Raw genomic sequence first — 17,957 nt, forward strand, 5'->3', positions numbered from 1 at the left:
ATCTTTGATTTATTTTCCTTTACTTCTGCCTCAGTTGTCTTTTAAAAAGTATAAGAATTTAATCTCTGTTCAATACATCAGAAATAACATAATAATATTCTGATAACAGAAAATAATACATTTTTATTAAAAGAAAAAGGCAAGGAGTGGAAGTGAGCAATCTTGCTATGCCTCTATAACCATTTTCAGTAGCATTAATTCTAAAGATATTAGAAATCTTTATGTTTAATACTCATGTTTTATGGTTGAAAGGGCACTGGACCAGTGGGGGCCAAAGGAATTTCTAGCTCTATGGCTAATGCATTGCGTAACAAACCTAAGTTGTTTCTCCTTGAAGAATACTTAACAATGTTTAAAGTTTTTAAATCAATGTATAAAATGGCAATAGATGTGACCCACTTAATTTATAAGTCTTATGGGCAAGCAGCCATTTGTATGAAAGTAGAGAATGTTGTCACATTTTAATATGCATGGGAAATTAAAAGGATAAAGGAAGAAAATAAACAGGAAGCCTGATTTGTCTTCCCTTTCCCCTACTTCTGCCCTTCAAGATCAAAAACCTTCAGTGCTCCTTTCCAACATTTGGTTGCTAATAATCCTAAACTCCTTTAGACTGGTGTTAAAAGTCCCTTCAGAATGTAATTTTAGCTTATCCTTGAACATGATCCCCAATGTCTTGTCTTCAAATCATCCTTCCATCTAAAGTGTTTTGTAGTGTCTAACTTACCAGAAATAGTGTTAGGACCTGGGACACAGAGTGTATCACAATGTTGCTTGATGCATAGAGTTTTTGGCTTGGAATCAGGAAACCATGAATTCAAAATCCACTTTTGACAATTTTTGACTATGTGGAAAAAAGTCACTTGGCCTTAGTTAGCTCAGCAACACAATGGAGGTAATATAAGCAAAAAGTTCATAATTATTTTGCAGAAATTATAAGATAACATACAAACCATTATAAGGTAACATAAAATTATAAGGTAACATAAAAACCATGAAGTAACTGAATACTGATAGAGGTCCTGAGCAAATGGAGTCAGGAAGACTTAATGTGGGTGAGAGAATTAGAAGAGTAAATCAGAGTCAGAATAAAAAGAGAAATGTATCGTGAGGCAAAACACATTGTTTCATCATTTCACCCTGTGTCTTTTCCCCAGTAACCAAGTTATGAGTGCTGATAGGATTACCTGATCAGTACTTCACAGTCATACTCAGATGATTTTGTCCAAATGCCTCATTTTGCAAATAAGGAAATTTAGGCATATTAGACAATCAGCCAAGGTCACCTCAGAGTTTCAGATGTTAGCCACTTTCCCATTATTCTAAGTTTTTCTTTAATAATTCTTTGAAAAATCATACCTTAGCTACCAGATTGTCCTTAGCTCATAATTGTATCCAATTTCTTTTATTCCTTTCCTTAAGGATTAAACCAAAGAAGGTTAAAGCAAGAATAAAAGCTCCCTTGTTTTCCAAAATTATTGGAGGAAAACTAGATTTTCTTCTTCTTCTTCTTCTTCTTCTTCTTCTTCTTCTTCTTCTTCTTCTTCTTCTTCTTCTTCTTCTTCTTCTTCCTTCACTGGACCCTGAAGGTCTCTTGGTGTATTAAAACCTGAGCATACTTAAATTTTGGGGAGGCTTCTGTAAAGGCAACATTTATAAGGTGTATTTCATCCTGGAAGATTCAGAAATTCCATGAAGGATAATAGAGAACCTAGAACAGGATTTTCACAACTTGAAGAGGAAAAATGTATCACCAAATCAAAAACTTCAAATTGACCATTTTAGTTATTACCTTAATATCTGTCTTCTGTTTTCATCTTTCCGTTTCAGACCTTCTTAGGAATTCATTTTTAACTTTCACTTTTCATCTTCTGTTCTTGGAAGACAAAATCAATTTAATAAGCATTTGTTAAGGTCCCATACTTTTCAAAGCACTGTGATGAGCACTATATCATCTAATTAAGCCTGTTTAACATAAACTAAAACTACACTGTGGTGTCATGATAAGAGAAGCACCTGTGGATTCAGACAGAGCAGAACTGATATCCCATTTCTATTACACAGTAACAAAATGATTTTAGGAATGCAAGTCACTCAGTTCCTTAGTCCTAGATGAAATTCTTGAAGATTATAAATTACTGAAAACTTTGTAGTCTGTACTGTAGCAGGGAATCTTCTTTAAAAAAGTTACTTATTCAATAAAATCCCAGTACCAGCCCACCTGTACTCTACGAAAGAAAGAAAAATGTTGTAAAAACTCAGTGACTTCTAACAAATTATTGATGTTCTTTGGATTATCCTCCCATTATACTTCTTTCCTAAATACACAGAAGAGATATAGGATGAATTACTTACCCTTGGGAAAAATTTAAAAAATGAAATGTTCTTGGAATTTCATAAAGAAATTGTTAGTTACAATATAGGTCAGTGCTCTACTCTCTCTGACTTCAGTGAACACTTCAAGGACAAAGACATTATAAGTGACACAGATATTTATAGAAATTACTTTAAAGTTTAGAAACTTAGAGAAAGTGATTCAGTTACCAGGGAAATAAAGTTTACTCACTATGGAACGGTTGGCACCTTTAGTTCATCGGACTCTGATCAGTGAAGTAACAAACTTCCCTAGCCAATTAGTGCTAATCTGCTCTAGTGCCAGGTTTGGCACTAAGTAAATTAGCAGCTAAATGAATTGTATAGACAATGTAGGTTTTCTGCCTTCTATGAATGTTAAAAACAACTTCATTGATGACATAGTTTCTGAGATTAACAAATGTCTTGGACAGTCTCTTTGAAGAACCCCAAAATATTCAGTTATATATTTTATAGAATTTTATGCAATTTAATCAGTCTAAAATCTTTTATTAAAAGTTCAATGTGCCAGGCAATACATCCCATCAATCAATCTATAAACATATATTTAGCACCTACTATTTTTTCAACACTATGCTGGCTATTTTTATTCCTTAATTTTCTTTTCTTCTCATTGCTACAACTACCATTTGTCCTTCAATATTAAACAACTGTAGTGATACTTGAAAGCCTTGTTTTAACAATGATATTGAAAACATTTCTATTTTATCCCCATTATAAAGTGTTTGCTCGTTGTTTTATAAAGATATTTAGCTTGATTTTTAAATTAATTAGATTATTTCCTATTTCTAGCATATCTAGAAGAATGTGTGTTGTACTTTGCCATTTTTTAAATTTATATTCATTGATATAATCAGGTAATATTTGTTTTTTAATTGATATTTCAATTACACTTACCAGCAATCATAGCATAAATCTCATGTATTTAAGATGTGTTATCTTTGTGTAATATTGTTATAATCTCTTTGCAAGGAGCAAAAACTGAAGGAAGTCAAAAAAGGAGCAATTTAAATATCGGGTTGTCATATTTGGGATTATGCAGGACTTATCAGCTTCAATTTTAAAGGATCAGCAGGCCAGGAATATGATACTGTAGAGGAAAAACGAATGTGGATTACAAACAATCAAATACCCTATAAAATTCATGTTCAGGGGATAAGGTGGATTTTCAAGGAAGTAGAAGACTTTCAAATTTACTTGTTAAAAAAGACTAAAACTGATCAGAAAATTTCATTTTAAAATAGAAACCTCAAGGGATGTGGAGAAATGTTAATGGAAAGGGTAAAAAATGGTAGTCAATAACATTAAATTATCTGCATCCTACTTGGTAAAGCAACACTTGTTACTCTTGGAAATTTGATTTCTCTTTGGATGTGTGAAATAAGTATTATTAAGACAGAGGATATGAGTAGAAAATGACAGTGATATGTTCAAGCTGTTGACTTTTGGTTACTTTTAATTCTTGAGAGTTGTATTTCTTGGGGTACAGTTAAAGGGAGAGGATATGGAAGGCAGGCATAGATATAACTTGTTTATAATTTGATGATACCTATGGGGCTGGAAAAATATAATTCTAATTGATAGAAGAGCTCTTGGACAAAGTATATCAAAAAGGAATGATTCTGATGTGATGAAGTTTATAAATTAATTCATCAGCTAGTCAATCATCCTTGAGTGAGTACTGTACTTCTATTAGAACTGGTAAAAGGATCTACTTGGCCAGGGGCTATGAGTACAAAACAATTAGATCAAGAAAAAAGAATTATACTGAGAGAAGAAGGCATTAGAGGGTAAATAATATCACGTGAAGAAACAAAATGAGTCTATTTTAGTGTGGGAAAGAAGGGAAGGTGTGAGTAGTAGATAAAACTTCCTTTCAACTGATTTTCCTCAAAGCGGGAATAACAAACCAATTGAGTTTAGAAATTTATTCTACCGTATAAGGAAGCAGGACGATGGGGAAAGAGGTCAGAAATTTAAAGATGGGGTCAGCTAGGTGGTTCAGTGAATAGAGCAGAAGCTCTGGAGTCAGGAGGACCTGAGTTCAAATCCAGTCTTAGACACTTAATAATTACCTAGCTGTGTGGCCTTGGGCAAGCCACTTAACCCCATTTGCCTTGCAAAAACCTAAAAAAAGTTGAAGATGAAGTTGATTAAAAGGGATGCAGAAAGTAAAGGTAAAGTGGAAGTAAAAATAAAATACAAAAGTAAAATAAAACTGGAAACAGAAGAAAATGAAAGGATGTAGGTAGAAGGAAGGGAAGACTGAGAAATGAATTTGAAAGCTAAAATAATGGTGAAGAAGAGTAAGGGGAAAATAAAGGGAAAAGTGCAAAGAGGGAGAAGATAGGATGGAAGGAATTACACAATTAGGAATCTTTTACTGTGAATGTGAATGGTATAAACTCCTCCATAAAACAGAAATAGAGAGCAGAGGGGATTAAAAACCAGAATTCCTACAATATCTTCTGTATAATAAATGTATTTGAAGTAAAGAAATACGCACGGGGTCAAACTAAATGCTGGAGCAGAATTTGCTTTAGCTGAAATTTTTGAAAAAAGTAGAAGCAGAAAGGCTTATCTCAGATATTGCAGATGCAAAATTAGATCTAATTAAAAGTGATAAGGAAAGAGCAGACTTTCTGAAATTAAGCGTAACAAATTTGTGGAAATTTGTGAAATGTTCTTTTTGTAAAATATTGATCAATTGGGGAATGACCAAGCAATCTCTAGTATATGATTGTTATTAATATAAGAAATCATGAGAAGGAAGCAGAACCAAGAGAACTTTGTACATATTAACAACATTGTGAGTTACTCAACTAGGATGGATGCAGCTCTTCTCAAGAGTTCAGAAATCTATGACAGCCCTGGGAGAGCCGCTATGAAAATGCCATCCACATCCAGAGGAAGAAACAAGAAGAAAAAGAAAAGCACATAATCTGAATGCTTCATATGTCCACTTATTAAATACTTCTCTTATATTTTAACTTCCTATCTCCTCGTTTTCTTTTCCCTTCTTCCTAATTGCTCTAACACAAGGTGAGGATCACCTTGGTGGTGGTAGAAAAATGTGTTATTTACAAATCTTCAAATGAATGAATGAATTGCCAGAGATGGAATTGGAAAAATAAAATATCCACTTAAGAAAAAAAGCATGAGTAGCTTGATTTCAGAAAAGTCAAGAAAAACAGATGCTGAGTGAAGTTAGCAGAACTAGGGGAATGTGAGGTGGTTGACTATGATGGAATCAACTTCTCTCAGCAGTTCAGTGACCCAGAACAATCCTGAGAGTTCTCTTAAGGAAAATGCCTTCCATATTCAGAGAAGAAGCTGGGGAATTGAATGCAGAGTAAAATGCTTCAGATTTTAAAACTTTTTTATGTTTTATTCTTTCTTTCTCATGTTTTACCCCCGCCCCGCTAGTCCTGATATTTCTTTCACAGCAAGACTAATATGGAAATAGTTTAAACTAAATTATTCTGTATGACATATCAAAATATTTGCTGCATGGTTAGTGGTACGTAATGGAGTTCAAAACATTTAAAATAGATGAATGCAGAAAATTATTTGAATGTGAGTAGAAAACAAATAAATAAAAAGTATTCAATAGTAAGTTTTGCTGCTATCAGGAAGTTTTGTAGTTTCTAAACTCACTGTCACTTCTCATATAATGAAGGTTCCATATTTTCAACTGACTGCACTATCAACTCCTTGAAAGTAGCCTTAGGAAGAAAGAGTCCCTCAGAACAGTATTTTGACATGGAAAAATAACTTAAAAGGATAATGTCCTATAACCAGTCTTTAAGGCCACATTTATAGATACCTTTGTGACTAGAAATAATAAAGCAAGAGGGAGAAAAAAATACTATGAGGTTGACTACAGAATACATTTTTAAGGTATCTTTACGTTTCAAACTGGTGACCACTGATTTAGAAAAAAAATAACTGCTCTTCCTAATTCATGTTTCAGGGAAATAAATCATCGAATAGTTTTGGAACATCTTGCATGGTTTTCAGTTTGAAAGAAATCAGAGAATTCCCAGAGTTAGAAATGAGTTGGCATTTGATATCATGGTGAAAGCTCAGAATAAATACAAAGGAATGAAGATGGTACCTTGATCATATTGTACAACCAGAATGCCAAGTTAATGTGACTTGGGTGTGAAGTAATACAAAATGAGAGTAGTATATAATAGTTTTGGTTCCTTTCCCTTCCACAACCTGGGACTTGACTTTCAGTAGGACAGACTCCTCTTGGTGATCTTTTTTTTTTAGGTGCCAATTTTAAATATTTTATTTTCCAGGACAAAGAATTGCATTTCCACTTTTTTTACAGTACTGATAAAGTGCGATGTTGTTCACTTCTCCCTCTGCACACATTCAAGTATTCAGAATGCCCAGATTTATACAGTAGCTTAAATGTTACTTTTTAAACTGGCTACTGCCTTAGCTAAATTTTGAGTCCTTCAATTTTTGGAAAGTTGTGTGGAATGCTCTTTCTTCTGCTTTGTTTAATCAGCTTCTTCAATGCTGGGTCCAGAAGAAGCACCTCTGGATGGGGCTGCTCCACCCCCTGGGAACCCACCAGGCATTCCTCCTGGCATGCCTCCTGGCATTCCCCCTGCACTCTGGTACAGCTTAGTAATAATGGGGTTGCAGACCTTCTCCAATTCTTTTTGCTGATGCTCAAATTCTTCCTTCTCAGCTGTCTGGTTCTTATCTAGCCAGTTGATTATTTCATTGCATTTGTCAAGAATCTTCTGTTTGTCTTCATCACCAATTTTCCCTTGCATTTTTTCATCTTCTGCAGTAGCCTTCATGTTGAAAGCATAAGATTCAAGCGAATTTTTGGAGGACACCTTGTGTCTCTGCTTCTCATCCTCAGCCTTGTATTTCTCAGCTTCCAGAACCATATGCTCAATGTCTTCTTTGCTCAGTCGACCTTTGTCATTGGTGATGGTGATCTTGTTCTCCTTGCCTGTGCTCTTATCCACAGCAGAAACATTGAGAATGCCATTTGCATCAATGTCGAATGTCACTTCAATTTGAGGAACACCCCTGGGTGCTGGAGAAATTCCTGTGAGCTCAAACTTGCCAAGCAGGTTGTTATCCTTTGTCATGGTTCTTTCACCTTCATAAACCTGAATAAGCACATCAGGCTGGTTGTCCGAATAGGTGGTGAAGGTTTGTGTCTGCTTGGTGGGAATGGTGGTATTAACGTTTGATCAAAACTGTTATACACCACCAGCAGTTTCAATTCCAAGGGAAAGAGGAGTGACATCCAAAAGCAACAAGTCCTGTACATTCTCAGACTTATCTCCTGACAGAATGGCAGCCTGGACAGCTGCACCATAAGCAACAGCCTCATCAGGATTGATACTCTTGTTGAGCTCCTTGCCATTGAAGAAGTCTTGCAGAAGCTTCTGGATTTTGGGAATGTGAGTGGAACCACCCACCAGGACGATGTCATGAACCTGTGATTTATCTAGCTTAGCATCTCTTAATGCCTTTTCCACAGGGTCCAGGGTGCCACGGAAAAGATCAGCATTCAGCTCCTCAAAATGGGCTCGGGTGATTGATGTGTAGAAGTTGATACCTTCATAGAGGGAGTCAATCTCAATACTGGCCTGGGTACTGGAAGAGAGGGTTGCACGTTCACAAGCTGTGCGGAGACAGCGAACAGCCCTTTTGTTCTCACTGATGTCTTTCTTGTGCTTTTGCTTGAACTCGGCAATGAAATGGTTGACCATGCGGTTGTCAAAGTCCTCTCCACCCAAGTGGGTGTCCCCAGCTGTGGACTTGACCTCAAAGATGCCATCTTCAATGGTAAGAATGGAGACATCAAAAGTACCACCTCCAAGGTCAAAGATCAACACATTTCTCTCGGCACCAACTTTTTTATCCAAGCCATAAGTAATAGCAGTATCATTTGGCTCATTGATGATATGGAGCACATTGAGACCAGGATGGTTCCAGCATCTTTGGTGGCCTGATGTTGGGAATCGTTGAAATAGGCAAGTACTGTGATCACAGCATTTGTGACAAGCTTCAGCAATTTCTTTCATCTTAGTCAAGACCATTGAAGATACTTCTTCTGGGTAGAAACTTTTGGTCTCCCCTTTATACTCCACTTGGACCTTAGGTCTGCCTGCATCATTCACCACCGTGAAAGGCCAATGCTTCATGTCTGACTGCACAACTGCATCATCGAATCTTTGACCAATAAGACATTTGGCATCAAACACGGTGTTGGTGGGGTTCATTGCAACTTGAATTTTTGTGGCATCACCAATTAAATGTTCTGTGTCAGTGAAGGCAACGTAGCTTGGGGTGGTCCTGTTTCCTTGGTCATTAGCAATGATCTCCACTTTCCCATGTTGGAAAACTCCCACACAGGAGTAAGTGGTGCTGAGATCAATGCCAACTGCAGGTCCCTTCGACATGGTTACTGGGGAGTCGGAGGTCGTCGCTAACCGCACCAGAGGAGGAAAAGGGCTGCTGCTGTGTTGAATAGACCCCTCTTGGTGATCTTTTCACTTATCTTGCCAATAATAAGGTTTCCAAGTCACTATAATACATCCTCTTACCATTCCTACAACTTATTCCATCCCTTGTAATGTCTCGATCATATATTGTCTATCATCCAAAAATCACAATTACCATGACAGCAAAAGTTGCCTTGCTTATTTGTATTAAATAAACATGATGATTGACTCTTAGTGAGTTCAAAACAATTGCTTTTTCTCTCTATCCATCAATCTATCTTCAAACAATTAAGTATCAATCAAGTCAATGTTTAAAGACAGAATGTCCAAGACATTTAAAGTCAAACAAAAGGAGACCAATGAGATGACCCTCACCCTCAGACTGCCAGTCCCTGCAGAAGAGGCTGGTCATTAACACACCTGTGTGGGTGGGATGTCAGGTCAACTCAGTTTCCTGTATTGTATAAAGTTCGAGAAGCAGGTGGCCTGAGGATCCTCAGTAAGACTACAATACTTAGGCCTGCCAATGACTACATCATTTCATTGTTGATTCAAAGTTCACTGAGCCACCCATCCAGCACAGGACCAGTTACTAACAAAAAATCAGTGTGGCAAGTAGAAGCAGTAACAGTAGCAGTAGCAAAACACCTTGTAAAAATAAGAAAAGATTGGGTTCTACCCAGCATCATAAATTGATTTCTTTGCTCTTGGCTTGCCAAACTGTTCTGATTGTGTCCTGCATCTGGTACTGCAGTACCAGGCCAGGTCCTTGGTGTGTAACCAATTTCACTAGAAATTGAGCTGCCACTCTACATGTTGGGGGCTGAGGGTGGTGGAGGGAGATTCTTGAACCCTCCCATATGGAACCTGATCATAGAAAATATGGCTTCTGCTGTGCTATTTCCTTCCAAATCCTCCATCATAGAATATTCTTATCTGGGTGGGCCATTTATACATGGAAGATCTCTCTGGATTCCAATATGGACCATCTGGAGATGGTCATGGCATCAGCACCTTTCAAAGGGAAGACTTTTCCTTCCATGATGAAGACATTAACAGGCAGAGTGACTGCTAGTGGCTGATGACAGAGTCATAATTTAACCACCACTTCATGATGCAAGAAAAATGAGACTTGTACCAGGGCCTCCAAGAGTTGTTTGCCGACATGCTACTCATGGAGAACAAGAGGTAAGCAGAGAGCTTTGTTTCTAGACTGAAACCATTGGAGACTGAGATGAGAAGACCCAATATATTCCATCCATGATGGGTGGTTGACCACATCTTTATTGGGGAATGCCTTGTTTTAGATACATTCACACCAGATTTCATTACCAATAATGGAAAACTCAAAATCTTGGTGAAAACTTAGCAAGGTGAAGGCTTTAGGAAAATGGTCTTGTTATTAAAACATAAAAAGGGGGCAGCTAGGTGGCAGTTAGGTGGTGCAGTGGATAGAGCACCAGCCCTGGATTCAGGAGTACCTGAGTTCAAATCTGGTCTCAGTCACTTAATAATTACGTAGGTGTGTGGCCTTGGGCAAGCCACTTAACCCCATCTGTGTTGCAAAAACTAAAAAAAAACATGCAAAAAAGGCAAACAAAAGGTTAGTCCCTCATGATCAGTCCATCAACTTTTCTGCTGTAATTTTTTTAGGGTTTTTTTTGGCAAAGCAATGGGGTTAAGTGGCTTGCTCAAGGCCACACTGCAAGATAATGATGACTAGCCAAAATTTAGAGGTGCCAAAGCCACAGAAAGACTAAGTGACACATTTTCCCAATCCAGGTTAACACAGAAGTTCCTTGCAAAAGGTATGTTTCACCAAGACCTGGGGTTGGAAAAAAGCCAATGCTGCAGTGCAGCCCATCCCAGCACAGAGATCATTGGCAACAGCTTGAATGGGTGGTGAGAGAACTCTGCCACACCAGAATGAGTGTGGAATGAGGAGTACCAGCTGCAGAACCTACAACGAGAATCTGGAGAAAGCAGCCTGCACCCCCCAGAGAAGGTAAGAGAAATCTGCAGAGATCTCTCTGCTCTGCCTCCAGGTAGGACTCTGTTGCTAGCCTACACTCAGATCCAGGTTGCAGTTCAGTATTCCGTACTAAGATAACTAAACTGGATTCCTCCATGGCGTATGAAAATACAGGGGCCATTTACATATCAAAGAATAGGCAAGAGAGCATAAGACCTTGGAGGAATTTAGGGTGTCCCAGTGGGGTGCCCCCCAAAAAATCAAAGCATTGGAAGTGCTGTCTTGGGCTGAGGAATAAGTAAACAACAGAAAAAATAAGAATCTGACCATAGAGAATTTCTTTAGTCCCATGGAGGATCAAAACACATACTCAGATGATGACAAAATCCAAACTTCCATAACCAAAACGTCCAGGAGAATTAGAAAATGGGCTCAGACTAAGGATGAGCTCAAAAAAAAGACTTTGGAAAGCAAATAAGAGAGATGGAGGAAAAATTGGGAGGAGAAACGAGAGCCATGCAGAAAAATCATGAAAACCAAATCAGCAGCTTGGTAAAAGATAAATAAAAAAATACTGAAGAAAATAATATGTTAAAAACCAGTTTAGGCTTAATGGAAAAAGCAAAACAAAAAGGCAAATAGAGAGAAGAATTCCTTAAAAAGTAGAACTGGCCACCTGGAAAAGGAGATAATAAAACCTCTCTGAAGAAAATAACTCCTTCAAATGCATGATGAAACTAAAGGAAACTGATGACTTTGCAAGAAATCAGGAAGAAATAGAACTCTTCCCAAAAGTAAAAAATTAGAAGAAAATGTGAAATATATCATTGGAAAAACAACTGACCTTGAAAACAGATCCAGAAGAAACAATTTAAAAATTACTGGGCTATCTTAAGTGCATGATCAGGAGAAGAGTCTAGACTTCATTTTTCAAGAAATAATACAGCAAAATTGCCCTGAGATCCTTGAAGAAGAGGGTAAAATAGAAATCAAGAGATTCACTTGTCACCTCCTGAAAGAGATCCCAAAAGTCAAAACTTTCAGGAATATTATAGCCAAATTCTAAAACTCCCAAATCAAAGAGAAAATTCAAAAAGCTGACAGAAACAAACAATTCAACTACGAAGGCTCCATAGTCAGGATTACACAGGATCTGGCAGGATCTACATTAAGTGCTCATAGGGTTTTGAATATGACATTCCAGAAGGCAAAAGATCTTGGTTTACAACTGAGAATCAACGACCCATTAAAACTGAAAAGTTGAATTTTCAATGAAACAGGGAACTTTCAAACTTTCCGACTGAAACAACAAGAGCTGAATAGAAAGTTTGATCTCCAAGTACAGGACTCTGGTGAACCATAGAGGGGATGGATGAAAAGGACTAAATATGAGGAATGTAATGATATTAAACTGTTTGCATTCCTTCATGAAAAGATATTGATAACTCATATGAACTTTCTCATTTATAAGACCCAGGAAGAAGCACTGGGCTTCTGAATCATCTTTCTGTTTTATTCTGACCTAAGGGCCTTGCATTTCACATTGTCTTTATTGTCATAGCAGAAATGCCTCTTTTATTTGGCCATTAGTAGAGACAATCTCAATTCCTTAAGGGATATAGCTCAACCATCATTCATTGTGTTGTTTTTAGTTACAGCCAACTGGATAAGGGGTTTACTTAACTTCTTGAGAAAGTGAGACCAGAAAAATTTGTTCAAATTAAATCCTCAGGAACTGTGCTGGCTGATCACTTAGCTCATCAGAGACATTAAAAAAGAGAAAGGAAAGCTTTTTTACAATTCCTTTAAGAATAGCATGCCACAAAACAATACCATTGCTCCATTTCCATTTCTTTTTTGGAACCATGTGATGTTTCTTAACTTTAAAAATTCCTAAAATATCCATAGTGGCTTGTACTAATCTCCTTCCAATGTGGACTATTAGACTAATTCCAAGGCTGACCTAGAAGAGAATCTTTCTCTTATAAGGATCCCAAAACTGGCTCATGTCCTCTTGCCCCAAGCAAAAAGCACTCAAGGCAATGTAAAGACAGAAGCAACTAGAGATACTTCCTCCTCCACCTTCTCTTCCTCGTTCCTCGTTTTTCTTCTTCTCCTTCCCTTTTTCCTCCTCTTTCACCTCCTCCTTTCTCTTCCTATTCCTTCCCCTTGCTTTCTTTCTCCCTCTCTTCCCGATCACTCTCTCTTTTTCTCCCTCCTTCTTTGCTTCTTTCCTTCCTTCCTTCCTTCCTTCCTTCCTTCCTTCCTTCCTTCCTTCCTTCCTTCCTTCCTTCCTTCCTTCCTTCCTTCCATTCTTCCTTCTTTCTTTCTTTCCTTCCTTTTTCTTTCTTTCTTTCTTTCTCTTAATAAAATAATGATGAATTGTGAAGCTTGCTTTGGATAATGTGGTATCTCCCATAGATCATCTTATCTCACTTTTTTTCCTTTAAAACACTTCTCTTAAAACTAATCTCTACCTAATGAAAATAGTTTTAACTTTTTAGTTAGATATACCAAATATGAACAAGTTACACAGATAGTATGATAAAATATCCTCAATTTTTCAGGTTGAGGTTAGTGTTGTTTTATTGTATGGCTTTGATGTGTTTTTGTAATTAGTTCAAAACTATTCTTCGCTCCAAAAATTGATTGTAAGCTGTTTTGCTTATTTTTATGCTACGTAGTAGTGAAGAAAGTTCTTTTAGCTAAAGCTAACCATAAGAAAAGATGACTCTAAAATTTCTTAAAACAACAGAAGGCACTACTAGAGGAAATAAGATAGAGCTGTTCACTTTCATCTGAATTTCTACCACTATGCCCAGGTTGCTGTTTTTCCCATATATGTTTGATCTAAATGCAAAGTACACAGCAGCCAGAGAAAAATCCATGAACACAATGATTAGTAGCATCACTTTATTATCTGGGACTGATATGGAATATTAATCAATGCATCCATGTTTGTCAATAGATCTATGTCTCCTAGGACGTCTAGATTCAAGGAACAGTGCAAAAAAAAAACATTGTTTCTCCATTTACTGTATCCATTAGCACTGATGTCAAAAGTCGGACTCAGTTGAAAAAGCATTAAATTTGGAGTCATAGACGCCTAGTATACCTTAATTTTGTGATCAGGAAAAGTGGCTATAAGGCTAGAGAGCTTCATTATTATCCTCAGAAAGTCAAGAAAAAGCAATATATTTTGGATGAGAGCTAGATGGTGAATTTTTGAAAAGACTGGGACAATATGCAATGGGATCATTTTGTTAGAGGAATTTCTGAATTGATGATAAAATAAATGCATTTAAGAATCTACATATCGCTGATTTGATGTTTATCATGCCTGCTCTCTTTGTGTTTACATTATCTACTGTTACTTTTGTCATATTTAAAATTAATATTGATATTCCTACTTTGATTAAAATGGTTTTATACTATAATAAAGTTTCTTTCAACTTTCTAATTTCATTCAAAATATGTGTATGTATCATATATAGATATAGCTATAGATACAGGTATATATATATAGATATATAAATATAAAGGTAAGAATATCTGTCTATACAGGTGGATGGATAGATAGATAGATAGATAGATAGATAGATAGATAGATAGATAGATAGATGATAGCCATGTGGCACAGTGGATAGAGCACTGATCCTGGAGTCAGAAGGACTGAAGTTTGTATCTAGGCTCAGATATTTGACTGTTACTAGTTGTGTGATCTTGGACAAGACACTTAACCCTGATTGCCTCACATCCAGGACCATCTCCAGTCATCATAATTCTTATCTTTTCATTTGGACCCCAATGACTCTCAAGCAGAAAACGAGACTGGTGACTTAGCACAGCCCCTACTCACTCAAATCCAATTTAAGTGCTTGTCATGGCATCACCTCTCTGATGTTGGGGTCCAATTTGAAACTGAAGGACAAGGAGGCAGCTAGGTGGTGCAGTGGGGTAGAGCACCAGCCCTGGAGTCAGGAGGACCTGAGTTCAAATCAGGCCTCAGACACATAATAATTATCTAGCTATGTGGCCTTGCTCAAGTCACTTAGCCTCACTGCCTCCCAAAAAAACCTTTAAAAAAGGGGGGGAGGGGAAGAAAATGAAAGACAAACCTTAGATAGATAGCTGGATAGACAGAAGAATGTGGATGGATTTTTCCTTATTAATTTCTCATTTTTATTAATTTCAAAGTACATTTTTTCCTTTGAATATTTTAGGGAGTGCCAGAATGTGCCCCCCCACACACTTTGGAAAATTTCCTCTGTAGAGTTTTCCTCCAATAACACAAATCACAAGCAGACTGCTATCAGGTACAGAGAATTAAAAATTTAGAACTGGGCCTGTTAAATAAACTAATCTGAATTGTGAATGCTGCAGATACGGAAACATTTCCTAGGATACTTTAAATAACTTTTTCACATTTCACAACTAGCAAGTATCAGAGATGGAAAAGTGATTAACTGAATAAATTGGAACACAGTTTCCCAAGTCATTTAGACATTAAATTATTTCCTTGGCATCCCATCCTACCCACCCCAACTGCCCAAGTGCCCATGAATATTAAGTAAGGCATAGCACATTTCCAAAGTATTCTATGTACATCCTAAAATCTGCATTCTGTTTGATACTCCTTTATTCCACAGAAAATTATTCTATACTATTTTTACATGTGTTTTTCACTTGTAATTTTGATGGGGTGATTTTTGTTTGTTCTTCTTTCACTAGTCCTATTCTTTATGTTAACATTCTCTCCCTCCCAGTGACCTACCCATTCTCAATCTCTTAAATCAAATTTCCTCTTCTTAGCTCTCTCACTCTCTTCCTTGTTCTCTGTCCCTCTGATTCTGCTCACCTCTCTCTGTCTGTCTGTCTTTCTGTTTGTTTGTCTGTCAGTCTCTCTGTGATAAACTGACACACATACAAACACACACACAAACAAGCACAACTTCTTAACATTTAATTGCCATAATTTCAATGACATTCATTTTTAATGACATTCATTTTCAATGCCTTATTACATAAATTGATTTAGTTCACAACTTTCCTTACTTCATTCCTCATCTAATCAATTTTTTTTCTCATTATTATATCATAAGACTAAACTATTTTGAATAATTGTGGGTTTATACTCAATCCTTCTATGACTTTTATACATGAAAGAAATTCAAATTATATTTCCATTCTATATGACTATACTCTCTTCCTAATACCTCAGATGTTCTGCGGAATGATGACAGAATGCCATCAACAGCAACAAAATTTGCATCTTATTGGGGGTCATAGGTGATAGTATTTCCCTGTGGCATGCTTTAATATCTTCTTCTCTAAATAATGATCTTATGACATCAATTTTAATTAATAGCAAAATAATGATCATATAGCATGTTCTGTTCACCTACAGATTCTTTTAAAGGAATGACTGAAATATTTTCCTTTGGGAAGTCCATTTTTTGCTGAGAGTTAAATTCAGCATTGCAGTATATTATATGTATGTCCAAAATCATCATAAAAGAATAACTTTTTGGAGCAATTTATAGCAATAATTTAATGACTTACAAATGAGTAGGAGCATCTTTTTCTTGACTAATTGCCTTCCTTTAGTTTGAGAAATTTATTCTTTTTTAAGGATTACAATATATGCTTTTAATTTTATAAGCCACATCTCTTAAGGGTGAACCAAATGCTTCTTGATAATTGAAAATTAGGAATTATCTTTATCAGTGTTCTAGACATTAATACAGTATGGCTGTGTCTTTTGCTGCCCATGCTCCTAAACACAACTTCAGTGTAACTTGTGGGGGAAAATTAGTTTTAAAATAATTTGCCTCTGCAAATGATATAATGCTTATATATTTTTTTATTATATTATTTTGACTTTATGCAGGATGGCCAGGACAAGATACTTAATTTGTCTTTTAGAAGACTCCTTAAAATATTTATCTTTCCACATTAATCACAGTTTTGCTCAACATTTTCTTCATGGCGTTTTTCATTTCTGTATTTCTAAATGTGTAGATCAATGGATTTAATAAGGGGGTTAGAAAACTATAAAATATTGATACCATTTTGTCAAAAGAGAAAGTAGTGGGAGGTCTTGTATATTCAAATATACATGGAACAAAAAATAAGACCATGACTGTGATGTGGGAACCACAAGTAGAAAGAGCTTTACGACGTGCCGCTGTGCTGTGTGTCCTTAGAGAATGAAGGATGACTGCATAGGAGATAAGCAAAAGGGAAAAGTTGATGATACAGATAAAGCCACTGTTGGCCACAACCATCAGACCAAGCATGTGTGTATCTATACAGGCAAGTTCCAAAAGTTGGTACAAGTCACACATAAAGTGATTAATTACATTAGGACCACAAAAGGGTAATGGAAGCAGGAAAAATATCTGAATCATGGAGTGCAAGAAGCCTCCTGCCCAGGCTACACCCACCAGCAACAAGCACAGGTCCCGATTCATGATGGTCATATAGTGTAGGGGCTTGCAGATAGCTACATATCTGTCATAGGCCATAGATGTGAGGACAATAACCTCAACACCTGCTAAGAAATGTTCAGCAAAAATCTGACCCATACAACCTTGGAAGGATATAGTTTTCCTTTCATAGAGAGAGTCTATGATAACTTTAGGAGCAATGACAGAGGAGAAGGAAGCATCTAGGAAAGACAGAAGGGCTAGGAAGAAGTACATAGGGGACCCCAAAAGGGAAGGTGTACAGATGATGGTCAGGACAAGAAACAAATTCCCCACAACAGTTGAAAGGTAGAAAAGTAAGAATATAACAAATGACATTTTCTGAATATTTTGATTCTGTGATAGTCCCAGTAATATGAATTCAGTCACAAAACTTTGATTTTCCATTTTTTAAAGGTCCTGTACCTATTAATCATTGAGTATCTGCAGAAAAAAAGAAAGAAGGGCTGTTAATAACAAATATTATAGAAAATGTTCAAAAGCATATCCAAATATATCAACCTTCATGGAATTTACACATAATGTGCATTACTGATCATGACCATTCCTTCAATATGTCTTCAGTTAATATGAGCAGAGGTACCTGTTTTATTCATATTTCCCTCTTCTTTACCTTCCCCACTTTACCAATAGCCT

The 17,957-nt window shown here is 36.6% G+C and overlaps 1 protein-coding gene and 1 pseudogene across 1 annotated transcript; both read right to left on the reverse strand.

Annotated features, from left to right (window-relative positions):
- Positions 1-6,887: 6,887 nt before the first annotated feature.
- On the reverse strand, positions 6,888-8,819 carry LOC141517020 (heat shock cognate 71 kDa protein pseudogene; annotated as a pseudogene).
- Positions 8,820-16,775: 7,956 nt separating this feature from the next.
- On the reverse strand, positions 16,776-17,708 carry LOC141517021 (olfactory receptor 4C15-like). The gene has a single exon (XM_074227960.1). The coding sequence runs from the start codon at positions 17,706-17,708 to the stop codon at positions 16,776-16,778; it is 933 nt and encodes a 310-aa protein (XP_074084061.1).
- Between the last annotated feature and the right edge of the window lie 249 nt (positions 17,709-17,957).

The sequence above is a fragment of the Macrotis lagotis genome, chromosome 3, assembly GCF_037893015.1.
Source record: "Macrotis lagotis isolate mMagLag1 chromosome 3, bilby.v1.9.chrom.fasta, whole genome shotgun sequence".
In the NCBI taxonomy this organism is placed as follows: Eukaryota; Metazoa; Chordata; class Mammalia; order Peramelemorphia; family Peramelidae; genus Macrotis; species Macrotis lagotis.

Bases quoted from the DNA above. Each gene is read 5' to 3' on its own strand.
- LOC141517021 (XM_074227960.1), bottom strand. From the start codon at position 17,708: ATGGAAAATCAAAGTTTTGTGACTGAATTCATATTACTGGGACTATCA.